Source organism: Fundulus heteroclitus, chromosome 12, assembly GCF_011125445.2.
Source record: "Fundulus heteroclitus isolate FHET01 chromosome 12, MU-UCD_Fhet_4.1, whole genome shotgun sequence".
NCBI classification, from domain to species: domain Eukaryota; kingdom Metazoa; phylum Chordata; class Actinopteri; order Cyprinodontiformes; family Fundulidae; genus Fundulus; species Fundulus heteroclitus.
In genome coordinates this window covers 18557137-18580137 of record NC_046372.1, presented here as the reverse complement: position 1 = coordinate 18580137, position 23001 = coordinate 18557137, and the positions used below count along the sequence as shown (strand labels likewise).

The 23001-nt window shown below is 41.6% G+C and overlaps 1 protein-coding gene across 1 annotated transcript in view; it reads right to left on the bottom strand.

The window, feature by feature from the left end:
* Positions 1-23001, bottom strand: part of znrf3 (zinc and ring finger 3) — an 86161-nt gene that overhangs the window by 18260 nt on the left and 44900 nt on the right. Inside the window, exon 2 of the mRNA XM_036144123.1 lies at positions 22827-22949. Within this exon, the coding sequence (XP_036000016.1) occupies positions 22827-22949 (123 nt within the window). The remainder of the gene's footprint in view (positions 1-22826; positions 22950-23001) is intronic.

Sequence of the window (23001 nt, the reverse complement as noted above, 5' to 3'; positions counted from 1 at the left end):
TTCAAAACTCTAAGCTCTAACGAAAATGGAGAACAAAACCAGAAATGGAAAATAAAAAAAATAGCTATTCAAATGCTTAAAAGCATTTTTATAAAATCCAAGTAGAGATGGAAAGTAACATCCTGGATTATTAGTTTCTGCTTCTGGGGAACGGATGGTAAATGTTAATTAGAACAGAAAAGCTTTTATAAAATAAATATTATGGAAAACCTCCTGAATGGTCATGGTTCTATTTTACTGACAAATTTCCAAAGCTTTTTTCACCGCCACCTGCTGATGAACTTATGGTGCTTTATTTGCCTTAAAGCAGGTGATATAGAGACACACCTGATGCACTTGTTTTTTCTCTTTAGCAACATTTCAGCTTTCTCTGACTGCATGTGCAGCGCGGCAAAAAAGATTCACTTTCATCAGGCGCGTATGCACGACGCCTAAAGCCTGTATGCATGCTTGCATACCTGCAATATGTCATGAAAGGTATTACCGGTTAGAAGCAAAAAGCAAAATACTACAAACGCTAAAAAAATATCCCTGGCTCATATCAATGATCACAAGACACACACACACACACGCAAAATCATATAAAGTTTAGTTAATATACCTTCAGTGCTGCGGCAATTCAGTTCATGCCATTTGAAATGAAAAACGTTTATGTTCAGCACCTAATCATCTTGAAACAACTTCATTGTCCAATTATGAACTAGTTGTGGATTATTTATCAATCTTTTTATAAAACATGCTCTTTAAGAATATGTATATGCGCCACTCAGCGCATTGACTACATCATTGCTGTCATTTGCAACCTGGCCTTTGCTGACATCAGTTTAATCCAAATTGTAGTCAGTTTGAACCCTAATTTCTCCAACAGTTTTCTGTTGGGGAGGGGGGGGGGGGGCACTTCAAAACTCTGCCGGCTTAGCAGACTGCCCGCTGGCCCTGAGGCATGAGAATTAGGGAACGATCTTCCCAGAGCGAGCAAGAAACCACAGCAGAAAGCACTAAGAGCCCAGTCTAGACACAGAGAAAAATGAAAGCTATGTTTAGCATCCCTAAGTAAGCCAGCCAGCTTGTAAGATCTGAGGGGAGAGACGTTTTTGCTCGTCTAGAAAGAGACTTTTCTCATCCCAGCACTCAATCCATCACTCACACGGACACAGAGGCTTCTCGGATTTCCCACACCTGTAAAATAATGTATTTGCTTTACATGAAACCTGCTCGAACGCTGACAAATAAACACGGGTACACCTGCAAAACATGGCTGACGCGCTGGTTTCTTTATCACGTTACTGCCGCCGTCTTTCCTGGTTCCTTTTCATCTGCTTTCCCCTTTCTTCCTCCTCCTCTTCATGCTTTCTCTTCCCTCTCTCTGCACTGCTATAATTAAGGCAATTAAGTCTTCAGAAGACTCTCCACTGCTATTATGCCGTAATTTCATGTTGCCTCCTGGCTTTACGGTTTATTAAAAGATAAAGGCATACTTTTCTCCCATGGATTTTCTCATATGTGGTCTCTCCTCCTCCTTTTCCCCTCGATCCATGTCACAGCAGGCGAGCGTGCCAAGGCATTACTTTCATTCAGCTAAAATAAAAATCTGACTTTTTGAAACGAGCACGAAAGAAACGAGAGCTACTGAACGTCCAGAGGGAGGACTTTTGTCTCCTTCGGTTTTTATTTAAGTCCAACATCAAGTCACAGAAGGCATTCATCCCAAACTTTAACTGTTTGATGTTAACACGTTATGTCGATGTGTCATGGCACGTGTTTTTGTTTTTTTATAACTTGTATTGGCTGCGGATCATTTAAATCAACAGGTTTGACAGCTTTTGGATCTGCTCAAGCTCGTTTTGTGACTATCACAATATTGGGACCTTCCTGTTCTTGCATACACTGAAGCAGTGCTATAAAGTTTTTGTCGTGAAGTAAAATAACCTTCCCATTAAACCTGCCACTAAATACTTTTTAATCCCTTTTTACTCACAGGGGAATAAAAATACAGCGCGCGTGCCGTATTCTTAAAAAAGGTGAACCTTTTTTTTGCAGATTCTCCCAGCGGGTTCACAAACATTTTAACTTCCTTTTTCCTCCTCATTGAATATCAGTGCCGTTTGATTTAATGCATTTTAAATCAATCTCAAGAAGAGTGAGGCACCAAGGGTCTGAGCTGCCACGACTCCTCAGACACCTTTGCCCTCAACCACTCCATATGAAGTGAAGGTTTTCTGGATAAAAACTAAATCCATAACTTGAACCCCTCCTTTTAACTCTTTGACATCCTAACATCAAAGATAAACATGTGATCGGATGAGAAAATGAAGGGTGGATTGATCGCTGCTATCTGCAAGTGGGGAAGCTTGATTAAAAAAAAAATGGTGGCATGATTCCAAATTTTCATTCCCAGGGACCAAGAAACTGTTTACGCAATAGATTAACAAGCAAAATGTCACCACAAATCAGCAGTTAATGGGCTGTGAAGAGCGCACGTAATTATGCACAACCCATGGTAAAGTATGTAAAATTACTTCATTTTATCCCAATGAAAATACAACAATTAAATTATCTTCCGAGAGCAATGATTCCATGTATTTCCATTTGATCCGTTCTTTCAGAGGTGCTTTTCTCTCTGATGATTCTGCAAAACCTTTTCGGTGTATCAGAGCTTGAGTAGCCGTGTTTCCATCCAATTCTCGTGCGGATTTTGGGCAAATGTTTAAAATAACACAAAAAAAATAAATAAAAATCATCAGTTGTGTTTCCATATACTGGTTTGTAGCTAATTAAGCAGCCGATGCTCAGCGTAATACACAGACTTCTGTAATAAACACAAAGTAGTGGTTACTAACTAGCACAGACCACAGATCAGTAACGGAGCTCCCAAAACATCTTAACCCAATTACAAAGTCAGCTTTCTATTACCTGAAGAACATTTACAGTATTTAAGGACTAATGTCTCAGCAGGATCTGTAAAAACTAATCCATGTGTTTATCTTTAGTAGAACTGATCACTGCAACGGTGTTTTCACAGGTCTGCCTAAAAAGTGGATCAGAACGCTGCAGCTGATCCAGAAGGCTGCTGCCCGCGTCCTCATTAAGACTAGGAAAGTAGAGCACATCACACCAGTTCTAAAGTCCTTACACTGGCTCCCTGTATCTCAGAGAATAGACTTTAAAATACTTATATTAGTCTATAAATCCCTAAATGGCTTAGCACCTTTTCTTCTTTGAAAGTAGAACTCCAAGAAGTGCCTTGACTGGATTACCCTCTTGTGGTTCTCATGACGTCTGCTGCTTCTGCTCTAATTTGATACCGTGATTGGCTGAAACCAACCTTTGGTAGGCGGGCACTAGGGGTCGCCTCGCCCAATCAGCTTGGAGAGTTCTGCTCCATTCCCCAAATGGATTAAATGGGAGCAGGACCAGATTGATAATGCTGAGAACGGAGAGTGCTGCACATTATCAATCTGGCTGGCCAGGCTAATGATCCACGCCGCCGCCTTCGAGATGACCAACCAGCATTGATGCACATTAATGAAGAACGTAAAGCCTGTTTTTCCTTACGGTGATGCCAGTAATGAGGCAGAATCAGTTCTCATGGGTGGCGTGGATCCCCAAACGCAGGGCGGCGCCAAGCAACCAACACAAAACCACAGGAAGCCTGAAGGTTTGACTTTTTTGGAGTCCATTTGCTCCAGAGAAACATTCTACTAACCTAGACGGCACAATCTTCTACAAAAAATAACCACGGTTTAAGCTTAAAATCACTTTCACAAATTTCACATAATTCACGCTTTCTTCAAAAAGAAGTAAAAATTTTTTTAAACAACAGCTCCAACCGACCCCTCTCCTGTTCTGCATCTGCCTCAACGCACAATATGGGGAAGGCTATTCACCTACCATTATATAACGTCAATTACACAAGTGAACCGTGCGATCAAAATGTGGTTTTGTACGAGCGTGTATGCATGTGTGCGAGGAGGCACCTCTCAGGAGGCCTGCCAGTGTAACTTGGCAACCAGCCGGCCCCATTAAAGAGTTCAGGGAAGGGAAAGAGGTGTACGGAGAGGTGCCTTCTCTCATCATAAGACCCGTGTTTGGTACTTGGGTCGCAGAGAAACTTATGAGCAACGCAACGTCTGGAAATAACACAGAGGTTATAGAATTCATACAGATTCTAGCTGATATGTGTCCTCAGCCCAAAATGTTGTCCAAACTGGCCAATGCTATCATCTGTAATTTATTCTAAATACATTCTTTTTCTAATCTAGTAAATGTATTTGCACATTCTAAATATTATTTGCGGAAGAAAAGCACTTTAAAAAAGATCAACACATGAGTCTCTGCAGAGTATATAGAGCAGTGTGCAGTGGGTAATTCTCAGCATGTGAGTGCCACTACCAATTATAATTACATGAGCAGATCAAATGTTTGCCAAGCATAACTTCCTGTCACATGTCCTTACAGAAGCCAGGTTTTCTCTGATTATTGCCATGGCAGCTATAATCACTAAAATAAATATCATACATCAGAAATAAAAAAAAAGAAAGAATGAAGGCATGCCGATGCAGCTTCTCTCCCCCCCCTGTGAAAAAAAATCCAACATACATCAACTTTCTATTTTAGTCCTGTTGTGAAATTCAAGCCTTTTCAATGATGGGGTAATAATTTAAGAGAGAATAAACTGCCAAGTAAGGAAAGAACCAGCAACTTTGGAGAAAAAGGAATTTGCTTGCTGTGGCCGTTCTCTTTTTCAAGACGCAGACAATTGTTGCTATGTTTTTTTTTTTTTTTTTATTCAATCAGACACATGAAGATGAAACGGAACGTTGCACGGCTAAAATGTCAAAAATCCTAAAACTTAAAATGTGACTGTGGGAAAAATAAAATGTAAGAGCCATGAAAATTGTAGTTCAGTCAGGTAAACCTGGATCTCCAAAGGTCTTTTTAGCAATATTCATTATAATTATATATACACCTACAGTTTGATGAATGGGAGAAAAAAAATACCTAAATTTAGAAGGAATGTGCAAGATAGAAAGAAATGTACTTAAATGCATTCCCCAAAATAATATTATGTATTGTTCTTGTTGGTTCTTATGCGCCTGGTTAACTGGTCCCAATGAAAACATTTTTGGGGGGATAAAATATATCCTGATTGCTGTTTGGCATAAAAATAAGACGTTCTGAGTAGCACTGAAGTCAAAGCCCAACATCTTTAAATAAATGTTTTGGAGCTTGACGCCCAACCACTGATTGGGGAACAAAGCTTATCAAAGTTTTGACATTAAATCGTCGATGCAGAGCTTTATTGGGGAATTATGCGAGAAAGGCAGCTTCTGAATCAGGTCTGCATGCTGGACTGGAGGTTAGCGTTTTAACCACGTAGCAAATAAGCTCTTGTGTTCCCGTCTTCTCCCCATACACGCATCTTAATCACTCAGTAGATCAATTTTAATACTTTTACCTTATTTTCCTGCAAAAGATTAAACTCAAAAGTTCTTCTAAGGTGACATATTTCAAGTTTATTCAAGCACGGAGTTAGATTTGCTTCCCATTTTCATCTTAAGCACTTTTCCTTTCAATAACCTACTTTTGTGGGAAGAGGTTTGAGTGCAATGTTAGCTTTTTAAGAACCAACATCACGAACGGATAAACACAAAGTGACGGGTGAGTCTAAATCCCTCGATTCAACCTTCTTGAGCAGCACAGAACAGTTCACATCTCTGACTGGAAGCCTTTTTTTTTTTTTTTTTGCTTAGTGCACCGCAGACGGCGTTTCCTGCCTCTCTGAGCGGCTTGATGTCTGGCAGAATCACACAGAAAACAAGAACGTCGCTGCAAATTCACAGACTCAGACCGCCGCTAATCAACAAGGCCCTCAGTCTTCCCTCTCCCGCTGCCCATCGCTCCGTCCTACTGAGAACAAACAGCGAGCCGGGAGGAGTGGACAACCGCTAATTAAATTTCCTCCTCTTTTCCTCCCCGTCCCCCTCCATGTTGTTTTGTTACCGGTGTTGCTCTCTGGTCTTTTGTGACTCACAGGAAAAACAAACACGGTTTCCGGCAAGGCCCAGGAACGCAACCCTTTAAGTGCCTTTTTCTCCACCTAGTGTCTAAACAAGACTTGTTTGGATAAAAGCTGCAGAAGATAAACAGCATTTTTTCCCCCGACGTTTCCCGAGCAGTTTTTGTGGAGCACAACGCTCATTATGGATTTGATCATCCTTTTCAATTAAGTGCTTTCACCCACTCCTTTATATGAATTCTCAGAATACATAATATCCCTTTGAAGGAGCTCCTCTGAGCTCCTTTTTAGGACTTTATTTATGAAATTTAGACTTCTGAACTGAATTACATTCAAACATGGGAATAACTTTTCCTTTTACAGAAAGTTTTTCAATTAAACTCTGCAAACAATGACAAATGCCAGACAAAGGAGATAGAAAACAAAAACAGAAAAAGCTAAATAAAAACAGTGCTAAACACATTGTAACACTAGTTCCAAGTCATTTTCATTGATCTTTCTGACCAGAAGTCAGTGTCCATAGTTTCTTTTCTCCACCAGGTCATCGTACAACAATCAGATTATCTTCAGTTTTACTGCAAATGATTACACCAACATTTAAAAGGTAGTCCTTGCTGCAAAAACTATAATACAACAATTAAAAAACAACAACTTATAAAACAACAGTCACCACTCAAATGTATAAAAGCTGAAAATCCAACGTCTTTCAGGATGTAAACAGATCAGCATGCATTGATTTTCTGTTGCCTGGTTAGAGCTTAAAATGCTTTGATGCATAAATAAGGATAATCATGTAATCCTTCTCTGATGGCTTTAAAAGTACTTTAACAAAGTATATGCAACACATCTTCCTTGGTTACACTTGATTGATGAATAAAAACATTTTTCATTTGTTTTTCTGTTAAAGAAAAATCAGGTCACACCTTATAGAACAACAGAAGAAAATATCAATAAAAGTGCATGTCTACGTAACAGATTAGATTTCTTGAATTATTTTTTCAACTACAAGCACACTGTCTTCGATTTTAAAACATACTGTCAGCCATGATGGTTTGAGATTAAAATTATTTTTATGGAAGAAAATCGAACTCAAAAATCGCCAAGTTACATAAAACAACATTTCCATGTGTCAGCAGAGACATATCGAAATATTATAGAATGCTAAAAATGTTAGATTTATCACTGGTCACATTAGACACACTGGTTTCTAAACTATTGGCCCTTTGATCAAGCTGAATAAACTTGCAGGAAACACAAATTTGAGTATTTCAATTTAAAATACAAAATTAAAGAACAGGCCTTATTATCATTTCAAATGTATTAATGACTTCAAGCAAAGCTTAAACAAGTGTGTTGATTAGACGGTTAGAAATTCTATAAATCATGTTCACTTTGCCTGCAGTGGAGATATGCCTTTACAGATGCTAGAAGCTGGTTACAATAAAAGATTTGTCTCATCCAACAGCACAGAGCTCCTCAAACTTCATCGATTCTCAGAGACAAACAGGCTGACAGCAAATGCCTTAAATGGACAAAATAATCAGAAGTCACATTTGCCCTTTAGGGTTTCTCTTTCACTTGAACGGCATAATGTGAACATACACCACACAACCCCCCTTTTCTCCTAATTTCTCTGAAGTCAGACGGTTTTCAGTAATCTCCCTCTGCCTTGAGCTGCTATAGGAAACCGTGTCCTTGCTTGTTTGAAAAAAAAAAAGAAGCTGCCGCTGGTGCCTGACTCTCTTCAAATGCCCGTCCAGCTGCTGCTGGCGGAGCAGGGGTGGTGCTGCTGCCTGCTGTCGTCTTTCCCTGGGCAAACAGCAGAGCAGGTCAGGACTCAGCCCCGTATCACCCCCACTATGCCTCATTTTACACACCGCCCTCTGATTCCAGCTGCACAGGCCAACCGGGAGAGTTCCTGTGATCGGGTTCGGCCAAACCTTTAACTCTTCATTCAACACAACAAAAATTAACCACAGGTAGAAGCTGCCTGGTGTCTACCTTACCCACAGTCCAAGTCTACAGAGAATGTGTGCTTCTGTTAGCTGTGACATCATCAGGGGAGGCAGATCATCCACTATTACCATATAACATAGAAAGTACTCCTGGGTCAATGTGAGCTTCTATGCTTTCTGTGTCTCTGCTCTGTCTTCTCCAACCCCCAGTGGGTCGAGGCAGATGAGCGTTCACACTGAGCCTGGTTCTGGTTCTGCTGGAGGTTCTCCTCCCTGTTAAAGGGGAGTTTTCCTCTCCACTGTCACTTCATGCATGCTCAGTATGAGGGATTGCTGCAAAGCCATCAACAATGCAGACGACTGTCCACTGTGGCTCTACGCTCTTTCAGGAGGAGTGAATGCTGCTTGGAGAGACTTGATGCAACCTGCTGGGTTTCCTTAGAGAGGAAACTTTCTGACCAACCTGGAGGATCTGATGGAATCTGACTTTGGAAAGAGACTTGAGATGACATGTATGAGGACTACAAATGCATACTCATGACAAGTATTTACACATCCAGATTTGATTTAATTTATGGAGCTAAACCAGTGACAGCTTGCAATGATATTGAAAATGAGATTTGGAGAATCAAACATTTATAAGTCAAACATTGTTAGAAAGTAAAAACGTATGATATTCTAATTTTATGCTGCAGCTTTTTTTTCCCCCCAATGAAAGATGTTTTCAGTGTCAGTGCAGAGTTCCTTCAGCTACTAAGTCACTACAATCATTAGCTGGATAGGTTAATTATATTAATAATAATATACCCTTTCTTGTGGTCGAGCAGCGGTACTTGAACCGGAGCCTTCCGTGAGTTCACTGCAGGTAGATGAAGAGTACAGGAAAACGGACGGCCAATGAAGGCGCCTTCAATTTAGCCCTGCCCCCGACTGCAAAACAGTGCCAGCTTGTAGTGATATTGTAAAAACTGCTCTCATTGAAAAAATCTGCAGCATAAAATTAGACAATGGTAAGATTTTAACTTTTTAATAATGTTTGAGTCAATAACGTTCCAGTTATGGACTTTTTCAATGTTTTTTTATTTTTCAATGTTCCATTTTTTAATACTTGATTTGACATTGCCAAATCCTTTTGATGTCATTGCTAGCTGTCACTGGTGTAACTACATATTAATTTAGCTCAACCCTCCCGAACAAAGTGACATTACACACCGGAACCTGCAGAGAAGCACGTATGGATATGTAAACAATCACAAATTGAGAGAGTGTTGCTTTTTATTTCATTTATTCTTTTGCTTTCAGTCATCAGTGCTACAATTGCATTTTCTCAGAGACATATTCAAATGACCACAGCACAGATGAGACCATCAAGATCTAGAGAAAACATAAATTATTAGCAAAAAGTAATTTATCGCAATTTCATATTTATTTCATATATATCCTATGAAGCTTCTCTTGTCAAGAGGACATCAATTAATTAGTGTGTTTCTTCAGATGTTAGAGGGCAAGCAGCACCTGGTAAGGGAGCAGGACCTGCTATGTCCCCCCGTCATTAATACCTACCATTCTCCATTCTGTCTCCATGGCTATTCTCCACTAATTACGTTACTACTTTGTTTTTTTTTGTTTTTTTACACAGATGTGGTCCACAGCATCAGCATATAGATTTTGCAGTGGGGCTAGGGTGGTGCAGGAGCTAGGGGTTGCCTGGTTCGAACCCCCACTATGTCTGCCTCGGTCGTCAGCCGCTTTGCCTGCTGGTCAGAGCGCCCGGTGGCGCCGATCGTATGGCAGCGCCGCTTCTGTCAGTCCGCCCCAGGGCAGCTGTGGCTGCAACCTAGCTCACCACCGTCAGCGTGTTAATGTGTGAACGAATGGGTGAACGCCTGAGTGTAGGGTAGAGTGTAAACCTAGCAGTCTCTTACTTGCAGGACGACATACTGCACATATTTCCAACTGCAAACAATCAAAGAGCTTTCCTTCCAAAACGCAGGAGCAAACATTTGGGTCTTTGTTCACCTTCAAGTCTCTCTCCTCGTATGTGGGGGGAGAAAAGCAAATGCTTACTTTCCACACAGCCAAATCTGGCTTTCCACACTCCAATTCAATGTCTATTGAATGAACATCTGTACAACGTATATGTAGCTTTGCTGCCTCTTGGCCAGGACTCCCTTGAAAAAGAGGTTTTTAATCTCAATGGGATTTTTTTTCTGGTTAAATAAAGGTTAAATAAAAAAGGGAATTTTAAATGTGTCCTCTTCATAGAGGAGTTATATTTCGTCACAGCTATCTGAGCATTCAGTCAAACACTGAAAAAAACAATAATTTTTTTGCGCCGTTGGTCATACAGATTATAATCTGCTACATATGTCAAATTGTGCCAAAAACACCCCAAAAAATGAATTGTAGTTCATGGACGTCTTTCTAAATATGTTAGGTTGTCGTCTCAGCTTTTGCAACCTGTTCATCAGATCAACACCTGTTCACATACTAAGAAGCACACTCCTGTTCAGCTGCTAGTTAACAAAAATAGCATCTCAACGCAATCTTACGTATACATAAAATGTGGCGAAGACGACATACCGGAAAGAAAACGTCAAGTTGATGCAAGAGGTAAAAAAAACAAAAAAAAAAAACAGACTGGTTTGAAATTATACAACAGTAACAAGACATCAGGTCAAATGACGGCTAATGAAAAACAAGGTATGCAGAGAACCATCTCTGAACCTCTGAGCACATGGGTCACAGCTTCCATGTTTCACCTTTGTCAACCTACGACATGTACAGACTGCCCTAAATTGGGCAATAACAGATCAGAGAAAATGTTATTTGGGCCACAGAGGCTTAAGTTTAGCTACTGCATTCACATTTAGGCGTAAACAACACAAGAGCATGGATCCTCCAGCCTTGTATCAGCAGCCTCTTATGACCACATTGTACCCATCTCTTCTCATGGCTACCCTCAGCAGGGTTATGCACTGGGTGAGAAAGTAATCTCAAACTGCTCTCTTGAATTTAACATTGAGTTCACTGTATTCCAATGGCCCCCACAGCCAGATTTCAATCCAATAGAGCACCATGGGGATGCACCAGATGACAAATCTGCACCAACTTTGTGAAGCTAACATGTCAATATGGACAAAAATCACAGAGGAATGTCTGACACCTAGTTGAATCTTTGCCACAAAGAATCGAAGCAGTTCTGGAGACAAAAGAGGGTCCAGTGGGGTCTTAGCAAAGTGTATCCAATATGGTGGCTAGCAAGTGTCAATGTAAGATGATTTGGTCTCTTGTTGTGCCAAAACATATCCTAAAAGCTAGATTTTGCATGATTTTATCGTCATATTAGGCTCAAATAAATAAACCCCCAACTTTCTGCCAGATGCATTCCCGTTCTTTGTCCTCTTCATATCTCCATGTTTCATTTCTTCTCTTCCATTACCTCACCGTCTTAAAGCGCAGCCAGCTCCGACATTGCCCCCATATATCCGCACACACATCGTCTGTCTGCCTTCGCCGTTTCCAGCTTCGCCGCCCTGGCACGGCTTGAAAGAACACTGGAACCACAAGAGCAGGATAGTTTTCACCCGTGCTCACCCTCCATCAGAGGGTTCGTGTGTGCATCAGATTGGCTGTGCGGGACCAGGAAGCCTCGGTTTCCAGCTGCAGTGCCAGGCCGTGTGCCCGGGGTTTTCAGGGAACTTCCCCTCTGATTCACACAGCCAGGCGAGCGGAGATCCTCGGCCACACAAGCGCGGCGTTGGTGGGAGCCGGAGAGAGGGGAGAGACAGGCCCTCGTCTGTCTTTTCTGAGATGTACTCCTTCCAAAAAGCTCATCTTTTGATCCAATGCAGGACCGTCTATTAAAGGGGGCATCTCCCCCTCAGATGAGAGCTTCGTCTGAGGCTGATGTCTGACTTTTCAAATGCTTGTGATTAAGAAACAACCAAACGATCAGAGGAAAAACAACTCCTCAGCGATACCGATCAGGCTTCCTTCTTTTCCATCGTTTTCCTAGTCTCTCTCCGTCTGTCGTCTCCCATCACCTTCCACTCTCTCTCCCCCAATCTCTCTCTCTCTCTCTCTCTCATCTCAGGTCCCCGGGGCTCCTTTCTTCTCTCTTTAAACAGAGGCCCGAGCTGTGAAGTCTAATAATGGTCATTTGGCCTCCCATTGAAAGGCGGGTAATTCGGCCCAGGAACGGCTCACTTTGAGCCACATGACACAAGGAGCTTCCCAGTGACCATGGAAACAAGCGCAGTGGGATCCCGGGTGCCTCCAACTGCCGTGAAACGTGGTGAAGCAGTGATTTAGGAGCAGGAGGAGAAGGAGGAGGTGGTTGGGGGGGGGGGGGGGGGGGGTGATTCGGGATTGAAATAGGAAGGAAGGTGAGGGCTCCAACACAGGCTGGTCAGAGTGGAAACCTCTGCCGACACCCCGCCAGGAAGAGCGGCCAAGATAATATCAGCAAGTTGAGCCGTACACAAACATGAAAGGAGAGCCTGGGAGGCAGGCCCCTGAGTGCTCCATGCTTCACAGCATTTTTTTTTACCTCCCCAACCCTTTTTTTTTTCTCCCCCCCCCTCCATGCTCTCCACGCTGCTCCTCCTCTCTTTTGCAGTTTCTCTTTCTATCCCTCCCTCCACGCTGCTGTGTTTGTGCAGTTGCTTTGGAGCACGGCGCGGGGGGGGGGGGGGAGAGATGGCTAAGCTGTTAGGGTGCACTTTACCCTGTAAGCCCAGAGAGAGCGGCCGGCCAGCACTGGACTTGGTCATAAAACTCAACTAATAAAGTATCAATTGGACTCTAAGCGTTACTAACGGACGGTCGTTAGTCTTAGCAATCTGAGGAAACAAAAGGGCATCCTTGAGAAGAAAGCTACATCACCCTCCACCATTATTGGCATCCCTGTAAAGATGTGTACAAAGCCTTGAAATAATATTCATCTTTTTGTTGCAGTGAAATAGTTTTTCGCTAACTGAACAGCAAAAGCCTAGATAAACCCGACAATTAAGGGCCACGGCTATTGCACAATAAAATACATGTTTTATTTACAAAAGTCCCTCCCTAAAAGCCTTTTGAGTAAATATAACTGAAGCGCGTTTTGCGTCGTACACTCCAAATGTGTCCCGTTCACCGTGGATATAAACATGACCTGGAACGGAGAGCCAATTCTCCTCACCACTGGCTTCAGGTTAGGCAGGTGTGCGTTTGCCTTCAGAAGTCAAGAGATAGCTACTGGCCTGAACTTGCCCAAAACAACCGGTAGTCTGAAAAACAAGGCAGAACATGGACCAGCGTCACTTTACCCCCAGCCCCCAATCTCCAAAGCTAAAGAAGCATCAAAGGGGGAGAAAATGGGGAAAACAAGACACTACACCAACCGTTGTTTCAGAATGTTACCAGAAAAGAAGGCTTTCTCTGACCAGCCATCACAGACACCATCATATTGAGCTTGCTATACTCTAATGGGACTTTAATCTGGACCCTGTGGTTTGGTTGGATGAGATACACTTTGAGTCTTTTCAGCAAACAACAGTCCAGGTGGTTCTGGTGTGTGTGTGTCTATATAAAGGCCCCTGGTGCCGTCAGATATTTTATTCCATGTTTAGAAACAAGGGAAATATCTTATTTATATAGCAAGATACAGTTCAGGTGGTCAATGTGTTTCACACACCCTAAAAAGCTAATAATTCAAAAAAAAAAAAAGATTTTTGATAGAGACCGATCAATCGGGATTTTCCTTGCAAGATAGATTTCCAGTTTTTCTTTGTGGCTCTACTTACTGATTGTCGTTTTTGCTGTGCCGACTTTAAACCAAGAGATCCCAAGATAGAGCCAGTACTTCCAGATCCAACAGAAAACAAAGATTAGCCCCATTAATGCGTCAAGGCAAGCCTTTTTTGGGCTTTCAAACTCAAAAAAGTCCATCAAGGTTCCATCTGTTGGCTTGACTTATCGACTGCAAATGGTTTGCTATAATTATTTTATGCATTTGTCAAATACAGAGACTAGAATGCATTTTCAGAAATTAACCTGCCGACTACAAAGCATTTTCACCGATTAGGGAAAATTGTTCAACTCTGATGTCTGGCTGGTTGATTGATGCGTCTGTTTTTTGCAGTTTGAGAGGAACGGCTTTTGCTACTTGCAATTAGAGGACTGGGTACGATATCCAAACCCCTCTTAGCACAAAGTAGGCCCATAATTTATCACAGATACCATCAGTTATTTTGGCTTTTAGGGAAAAATAATGACTACCGCACAATGACATTAAAAGGCTAATCTTAACTTGCTCATTTAGATCAGCCTCAAAGGTCAACCCTATAACAATATAAGCGTGCAGCAGCTTCCGTTTCAAACTTTTGGAAACCTTTTCCAGATTGAATTTCGTAGAGCTAAGAAAAAAAAAAAACATGTACATGAGAAAGAAAAAAAAAAAAAGTCTCCTGAAAGGGAACTTTTGTTGTTTTGTTGACGCAAAGCTGAACTTATTTGACGAACAAGCAGAGTTTTGTGACGATGCAGATAATTAGCCTCGGTTCTGGCTCATGGAACAACTGCCGGAGTTAACCGCCGCGTTTTACACAACAAAAGATATTGATTCCTCAGTGTTCAGCTCCCAGCTGAAAAGGAAGTAAGCCTCTTCAATTTGGCACAAGCACAGAGGGGGAAAAAAAAAAAAATTGTCTCGTCAATACGCCGCACCGTGAAAAGATTCCTTTCACAAAGTCGGAGTATAATCAAAGTTCTTTTGTATCGAACAAAAGCCGCTCTTGTTAATCGATAGCTGCCGAGGCTTCGCACTACTTTACAGACAGGCTCTGGAGTTTGCAGGAAGAAAGGCTGTATGGATTTTTGTTATTGTCTTTTAGGCTCCGTTCTTCGCTACGTTTTCCTCCAAGTGAGAGAAGAAAACGGCGCAGAAAAAAAAGGGGGATCGTGATGAGACGGAGACGGTGAGTAATTTTTAGCCGTCTGCACCAGAATAAACCGATCAGCCAGCCTGCTGCTCGCCTTTTTATTTCGAAACACTTGACGAGCATACACGTCGTTTTTACGCAGAGCAACGAATTCTCCCGCCGATCAAACCAATCCCCACCCCCTTTTTTTTTTTTTTTTTTATTGGATTGGGTTTGAGGAGGAGGTCAAAGACAGGCCTCTTGAGTGAAACGTCTTTAAAACGAGACGCATGACACCCTACTGGCACTGCCGTGGCCTCGGGACGACCTCTCACACACACCTGAGTGCGTAGAACAGCCAACCTGGCCATAAGGGTGGAAAACCAGTCGCCAGTAACATCACACTTATCTGTCTGTTGCCATTTTTCCCTCCTTTTAAAAAAAAAAAAAAAAAAAACTTGTCTCTCTCTTTCCTCGCTGGTCTTGTGTGCCTCATTCAAGCCAGCCTTCCCCCTCTCCTTTGCAAACATACATAGGCACTCTGGCAGCTAAAGCCGACATGCCAGACACAGTTAAGAGTCCAAAAGCCACTTAGCACTAAGATGCAGCAGCTGCTTGCTCTGCCCCGCTGTCCCGCGGTGCCAGCTTTGGGAGGAAAAGACACGCCGGTTCGCTCGCTAGCATTGTGTTCCGAGGCAACTGTGGTTTTTAAGCATCATATTTGCGTCTGTGTCAAAGACGGCGCTTCCCACACAGGATGCGCTAGTTTTTTTTAACGGTAGTGTGCCTCTGGCAAACAAAAAAAAATAAATAAAGAACTTTAAAGCAGTGAGGTTTATTTCTGGGAGGATGTCAATAAAAGAGTTCAGAACTTTTCTTGTTGCTCCAGCTATTCCTAAACCGAGGGCAGCCGCGATTGTTGTGGTTGGCTAAGGTTTAAGGTGGAAATGATCACGACTTTGAGACAAACGAGTTAAGGGCAGGAAAAAGGCCACATGATCAAACACCAGGGAGGGTTTTTTTTTTTTTTTTATGCAACGTCAGCCGCGAGCTCTATAAACTCTGTGGGAGGGAGGGTCATATTTTTCTTTAAAATTTCCAATGCACAACCTCGTCCTTCTCCTCTCTTATATGTTAAGAGGGCTCCCGGCAGGATGAAAGGCAGAGGGGCCCCGTGTGGCCTGCTGGACTTACACCACGGGTCCTTGAAAGAAGAGCTATGGCACTGGCACGGCGTCAAAGACCCCCCGACCAGCTCGAGAGCCAGTGGCATGACTTTATGTTCCAGAGGAGCTGCCAAAGACTGCAGAGTATGTGTGCGAGGAGAGCGCGTGGAGCGGGGAGGAAGGTCAGTTCTGAGAAAGTCAACCACCAGGAAGGAAATGACTGCTAAGAACACGTTACCGAATCCAATAAATAGTCCAACTGGAGAACGGATACATGCGTGCAGAGGTGTGAGCATGATTTACAACATTTACAAACAGCTCGGCGAAGGCAAGGACTTGATAAGCCGCGGCTGAAGTGAGCTAACATGCAACACCGCGGCTCTTTGTTGTGCAGAGGAGCTCCTGCAAATCTGTGCTCTGCAAAAGTACTATGCCTGGAACCTTTTTACTTTTTTTAAAACTTCAATATATTATCTTTGGATCTTTTTGGGATAGACCAGTAATGAAGTGGAAGGAAAAAATATGGTTATGTACATTAACGTTTCAATAAAAAAAACAACAACAACAACAAAATTAAATAAACCTGAATATTTAGGCACGCATTCAGCCCACTTTACTCTGACATCCCTGAATAACCTGTTGTTTTCAGGAACAAGATTTCTAATCAGAGAAGCAAAGAGGCCCATACCAACTCTACAGTTCCAAAAGCCACAAAAAAACATTCAGAAATGGGTCCTCTGCTAAGAAGAGTCCAAATTGTAAGTTTTTGGCCTCCATACAAAAACCTATGCACAACTTGTGAATGGACTAAACCACCAATGCTTTTACACTACGGGCCTCATTCAACCTTCGGCACCTACAAACTGTTACACATTCATACGCAGTTATCTTTTATTTCCCACAACAATCAGTAACTTGGTTTTCGATGCGCTGTCTGCAGACACTTTGACCTTTGGAAGAGCTGGACTACTGTTCCAAATGCCCACCTGTTGCCCTTCGCATCACCTTTAACGCTGGATGGTTGTGTCAGTAAGCAAGGACAGGGAAGCTAGTCAGAGTTGTTGGGACATTGGACGGTGGCAAATACAAGGCAATCCCTGAAGCAAAATCAAATGAACCACAGCTAGTAAATTGGGGTTTCCTTACCTTTCTGTTATTCTACGCAAATTTCCAAAACGTCTGGTGTAAACTTTTCGGCTTTTCTGCAGCCGCTCATCTCAACAATGATCTACTGCTGGAAGGTTAAACTCTGCCAACATGTTGGGTACAGCCAGAACAACATATTTAAACCTCTTTAATCGCCAAAAGCGATGTTTGGTGGACTTCCCCTATAATACAGACTGACAAAAAATAAATAAATCACAATGCAGAATGATTCCACATGTAAGATCCATGGTTGTTTTGTACCACGATTCGTTTTAGTTGAGCCTGATTCGTTATTTAGCAATCGGTAGTAACATTTATTTGCATCATCTGCAAATTGAAAGGCCAATGATAGCACACAGTTTCACACCACAGATAAAATATTATGTAAAATCAATGAATTTAATAAGTGAATCAAAGGAACATGATTCCATAAAGAATATTAAGACTTATACTATTAGTGTTATCTGGTCAATTGTTTTGCGAAACAGGGAACTGACACTTAAATTATACATTTCTATAAACAAAGGTTGAATTGTCCCCTAATTATTGTTTTTTGCTCCAATTACGTTACGTTAAAGTTAAAAAAATGTCATGTTGTAAATCATTATTTGCTCTCAACCAGAAATTACACTGCGGCTTCAAAAAATGTGGCTGTGGTATTGAGAAAGGAGTATTATTTCTTGGTACTGGAAGCTATTGAATCAGAATATCAATTTCCTTTCAATACAAATTTACGCATCAGTAAAATGTCAACAAAACACATGAAAGTTTGGAGGTTTTGCATGACAAACTGTGGAATCGTTCAAGGCATGCAAAAGTGCTCCGAATTGTATATCTTTTTCTGAGCAAAGCAGAACATTTTTTTGTAGCTTGTTGTTCTGCTTCATGAGGAGGTATTGCTGCTGTGGCATACCGAGGTCAGAGGTATAACAGTCCTGCAGCTCTGGCAGGAACCACACAGGAAGAACGGGAAAAAACTGTGTACATATAAATGACACAGCAGCACTTTGGTTTGCGACCAGACTTCAGAGGGTGGTGTGACCGACCTCCTTTTCATGTCTTCCTCCACTGTAAATATTTTAGCTGTTGGCGCGTCTCAGTCATAGCGAACGGCGCCAAAAACTCCTGATTCACTCGGCTAAATAACCAAATAAAGGGTAGAAAGACATCGCTGGAAACAGGATTTCATATGAGGAGAGATTTTTTCTCACCAAAACCTGTGGAAATTTACAAAGTGTGCATTTCAGCTAACAATGTTTACGTATGTGGAACCAAAAACGAATTATTTGTATACACAATTTTGGTAATTAAAGTGCATTACATTCAAAGCTAAATAGTCTTTCTACCACAGATGCCAAATTACCTCTAAAGGACTATATTAGAATGTCCTGACAATAAACAGGATTTCCCTGTAACTCAGTTGAATTATGTTGAGTTCAGAAAAACATACCAACACCACTGGTGGCAAAGTGGCAGCAAAGTGGTGTGGGCTCTTGGGTTCAGTAAGGGGCCAGTTGGGCAGGGCCAGAGGGCGAGAGGGCGAGAGGGCGGGGGTTGCAGATCACAGGGCCCGACCGAACAGGGCGAGTGTGATGAAGGGCACCGTCTCCAGAATAGGCCTGGGCATTGTGGCCTGGCTGGCCCGGCATAGTAAGCAGACTGGTGGGGGGGTAAACACTGCCCTGTCTGGCCTGGCAATCGTGCCGGTGCCAACCGCAAAGCACCCAGCTGTGTTTGGGCTCGGGGAGGTGAGGGGTTGTCAAGATGCAACAATGAACTTTCCCTTCTCTAATTATAGTCCTGGCTGAAAAAAAACAAAGAGGAAACCGAGTGGTCTAGAACTTCGGGAGGCTGGCTGGAGGCCAAAAGGTCATAGGGCAAGATTCCTGCCATCCTAACCAGAGTGTCTCTTAGCAAAACTTCAAAAGCGAAGGTCTAAAAATGGCCTGCTCATTAGCAGTCAACTTTGATTGGGTCCACTAAGTAGAAGGCATGGGTTTGTCATCCTTGTGGTTCTGTCTGGCACACAAAGTACTCCACAATAACTAAACGAAACCCTAACCTGGCACTGGTACATAGTGTTTTTTTATGTACTTTACATAATAGGCTTTTTTTTGGTGATTATGTGAGTTTTTCACAACACCAGCTCCCTAAAGAAATTGAAAAGAAGACGATGTGAATGTAGGACAGGATGGTGGATGAAAAAGTAAGAATTTACTCCTGTAGAGCAGGCATCTCAAACTCCGGGCTCAATGTCCTGAAACGTTTACATGCATCTTTGCTTCAACACACCTGAATAACGTAATTTACTCCTTAGCAGGACTCTGTAGGCTCTTGATTGCAATAAGAGGATAGTCAGCCATTTGAAGGTGTGCTGGACCAAAGACATCTAAAAGTTGGAGGACACCATCCTTCAAGGACTGGAGTTTGAGATCCCTGCCTTACAGTAAAGTCACAAGACTTCCCCGCTCTGCTCCACTGTCTGCTCGACTACAAGACTTGTGATGTAAAAGTTGTTGGCCCACAACTTTGTGTAACATGCCAACAAGGTGTACCACACTATAAGAGGGGTATTGCTAAGATGCAGCTGTTCTGGAAAAAAGTGTAATATCAAATAAAATCAAAAGTGATCGTGTAGGCAAGATCCCAACACCAGGCGACTCTGGACACTTTGAGTTATTGACACAAATGGTAAATACATAAGATTTCTCTCTCTTTCTTTATTAGCTGCTATGTCGACCAGTGTAGGGGACTCATTACTGCCCACTAGGGGTGGGTATTACCAAAGAAGTCACGATTCGATTCGAATCACGATTCACATGCCACGATCCGATTCTATTATGATGCATCAAGATACTTGAATTATTGTGATGTATCGCGATGCATTGGGATATTTTCACTGAACACTGTTAGATAAAAATGCAGCCATTACCAGTGGCTGACTGGCTGTGTATGATCTGGATAGTGTCTTCAATTGATACATAACTGAAAGAAACTGAATTCATACATATTTGTATTTATTGAAACAACTTTTGGAGGTATTGCCATGAAAACAAATATTACTGTTAATGGCGTGGACACACTGACAAAAATTGCTTAGGATTAGAAAACTTAAAATAACAAAATAAGGATAATCAGTGCCTTTTACATGGCCTCAGCGGTCCTTTAAACCAATTAAGTTGTATTCCACTTGTTTTTAGCTGATGTTCGCCAATCAGTCATGCAATTTTATTTATATATTTTTTTAAATTAATAATCAAATCTTGGCGTCAAGAATCGATGCAGTAGATTGCGAAAATTAGAAACGCGATGCATCGTCATGCCGATTATTTTGCACACCCCTACTGCCCACCCCAATTGTCAACAAAGAACCATTGGCCTGTAAGTGGTGGTATGTGAATATACAGAAACGTTTTGTTTTATTAATTTTCCCTGTCTTGTGTTCACATGAAAACTGTTTTAGGAGCCATAAAATTATATTTTTTGGACGAGAACCAAGGGATTTGGTTTTGAATCTCTACTTTTGTGTCTTGCGTGACTAACCAAAATGCAACTTTTCAAAAACACATTGTCTAATGCTCAACACTACGAGCATCAGACATATCAACTTCGAGCCTTAAAAGCAGCATCCGTGCCGTTTCATATTTCTCCAAAAGCCTCGACATAGTTCCTTCATTTTTGTGTGGATTAAGACATTTCTGGCAATAATGCTGTGAAATGTGAGAAAGATTTTGATTTTGTGGGGACAGGAGCTTACAGTCAAGTGCTGGTCTTTTGGAAATTTCGCTGTTTGATCTGTTTGTAACAGATTTATTCCAGGTACAAAAAGAAACCGTCTGCCATGTGACACTTTGTAACATCCATGCACCAAATTATTCTTTATTTGAAGACATTTCATACACGACTGGACATAAAATTAAGTAATTTTCTAGTATCTACTCATAAATTAGTGGATGTGAGACTCAACCAGCAGCAGAAAAATTGAAATTATGTTAAATATGTTTAATCTTCTGTTAAACAATGTATCCCCATTTGGGCCAAATAAAGGACCACAATACCACAATAAAGGAAAACAAGGTGTAATTTAAAATTTTATTTTCTAATTGATTACGAGGGGGAAAGAACTCAAAAATATGCATGAACACAAATGGTTTGTTTACGAGTATGAAATGGAAAGAGGATCCCGAGACCTTACAGTCCCACAGAAATACAGTTTGCCTCGCAATTATTAGCACTTTTTATTTGTTTTAACAGCTGCAATCCCTTAAATAAAGACGATTTACCAGCGAGCAACTGACTCTGTTGCAGCCGAGAAAGAAATCTGCTCCGTTTCTGGGTCTCAGTGTAATCTCGGTAGCAGGAAAGTGCATTAGCACGTCTAGACAGCATAAGGGCTCCTTAAATCATGAATGGCTGCTCCCTTTCTGTCAGTGGGAAAGTATTGGATAAATGAGGCTGCAGTCATTCCCACCTCATCGTCATCCTCGGGGGAAATGTTGGTCCATTCCATTAAGGAAAACATTTAATTAGAGCACGATAAAATATTGCTGGGAGACTCCAAAGGGGTCTGAGGACAGTAAGGGGGAAGGGGAGGAGGGAAGGGTACGGGTGTGGTGAGAGATTTTGTTCGTATTCTCATAGCCACGGAAAGCAAGAGACAAAATAGAGACGGGAATCGACTATAGAAGATCAAAGATCATTGTTTTGAGGGTTTTATTGGGATAATAAAAAAAGCAAATCAACAAATACACGTGAATGTACCGTTTTCATCCTATATTCTCGATAATGATACGTGTTAACATAGTAAATTAGTATTTATAATGGCTCACAAATTGTTTTTACACCCCTTTCATTAAAACCCCAAATAAAATGTATCAAAATGTTATTTTACAAAAAGGGCTTTCATGTGATGGAGTAGCATTTTTTTTTGTACAATTAAAAATCAAATACTCTATTATAGACTTTTGTACAATTAAAATTATACTCTGCAACAATTACAGTTTCAAATGAAGATTGTCTCTCCCACGTTTGTACATCTAGATTTATTTTTCTTTAAGTAGCTCAACGTCAGTTAAATGACTTTAATCTGAACCATCATATTGTTGCTGCGTGCTCACGGTTTTGCTATAAGTTGCACTTCCCTGCAGGTTTTCTTCCAGCATTTTCTGATTTCAGCTCCTTCGTCCCTTTAACTCTGACCAGTTTCCCTGTCCCAACAGCATGATGCTGCCACAGCCATGTTTCACTGGGGAGATATTGTTTTCATGGCGATGTGCAGTGCTGGTTTTCATCCACACATTGCTTTCTGCATGTAGGTTAAAATGTAAAATGTTATTTGATCAGTCTGTTTCGGTAAATTACCCTTTCTTGGTAGGTGTGCAGTTCTCTCTTCATTCTAGGGCGATGGGTTGATACGTGCAACGTCAGATCTTTAAAACTTGGGATATTGCATTCTAGCTCAACATCTTTATCCTTGACCTGTGTGGTGACCTACTTAGTGGATTTTGTTCTCTCCAGTTATGCACTCTTCAAGTTTAATCACCGCGGCAAGCAATGCAAAGGCAAATAACACTGAATACAGAAACAGCCAGCTCTTACAAAAAAAAAAAATAAATAAAAAAAAAAGCCAGCTCTTTACCTTTCCCAGGACCGTGAGGCAGCTGGGGTCCAGCTCTGGTTGCTCCAGCTTCACAACTCCGACCCAGCCGTACTCGTAAAGATCCTCTTCGTCGTTGTTATTGCATAGTCCCAAAGGGTGCATCTGAAAAAGATGACAGAGGATACGGTTAAGAAGTGTAACTTACTCTGAATCT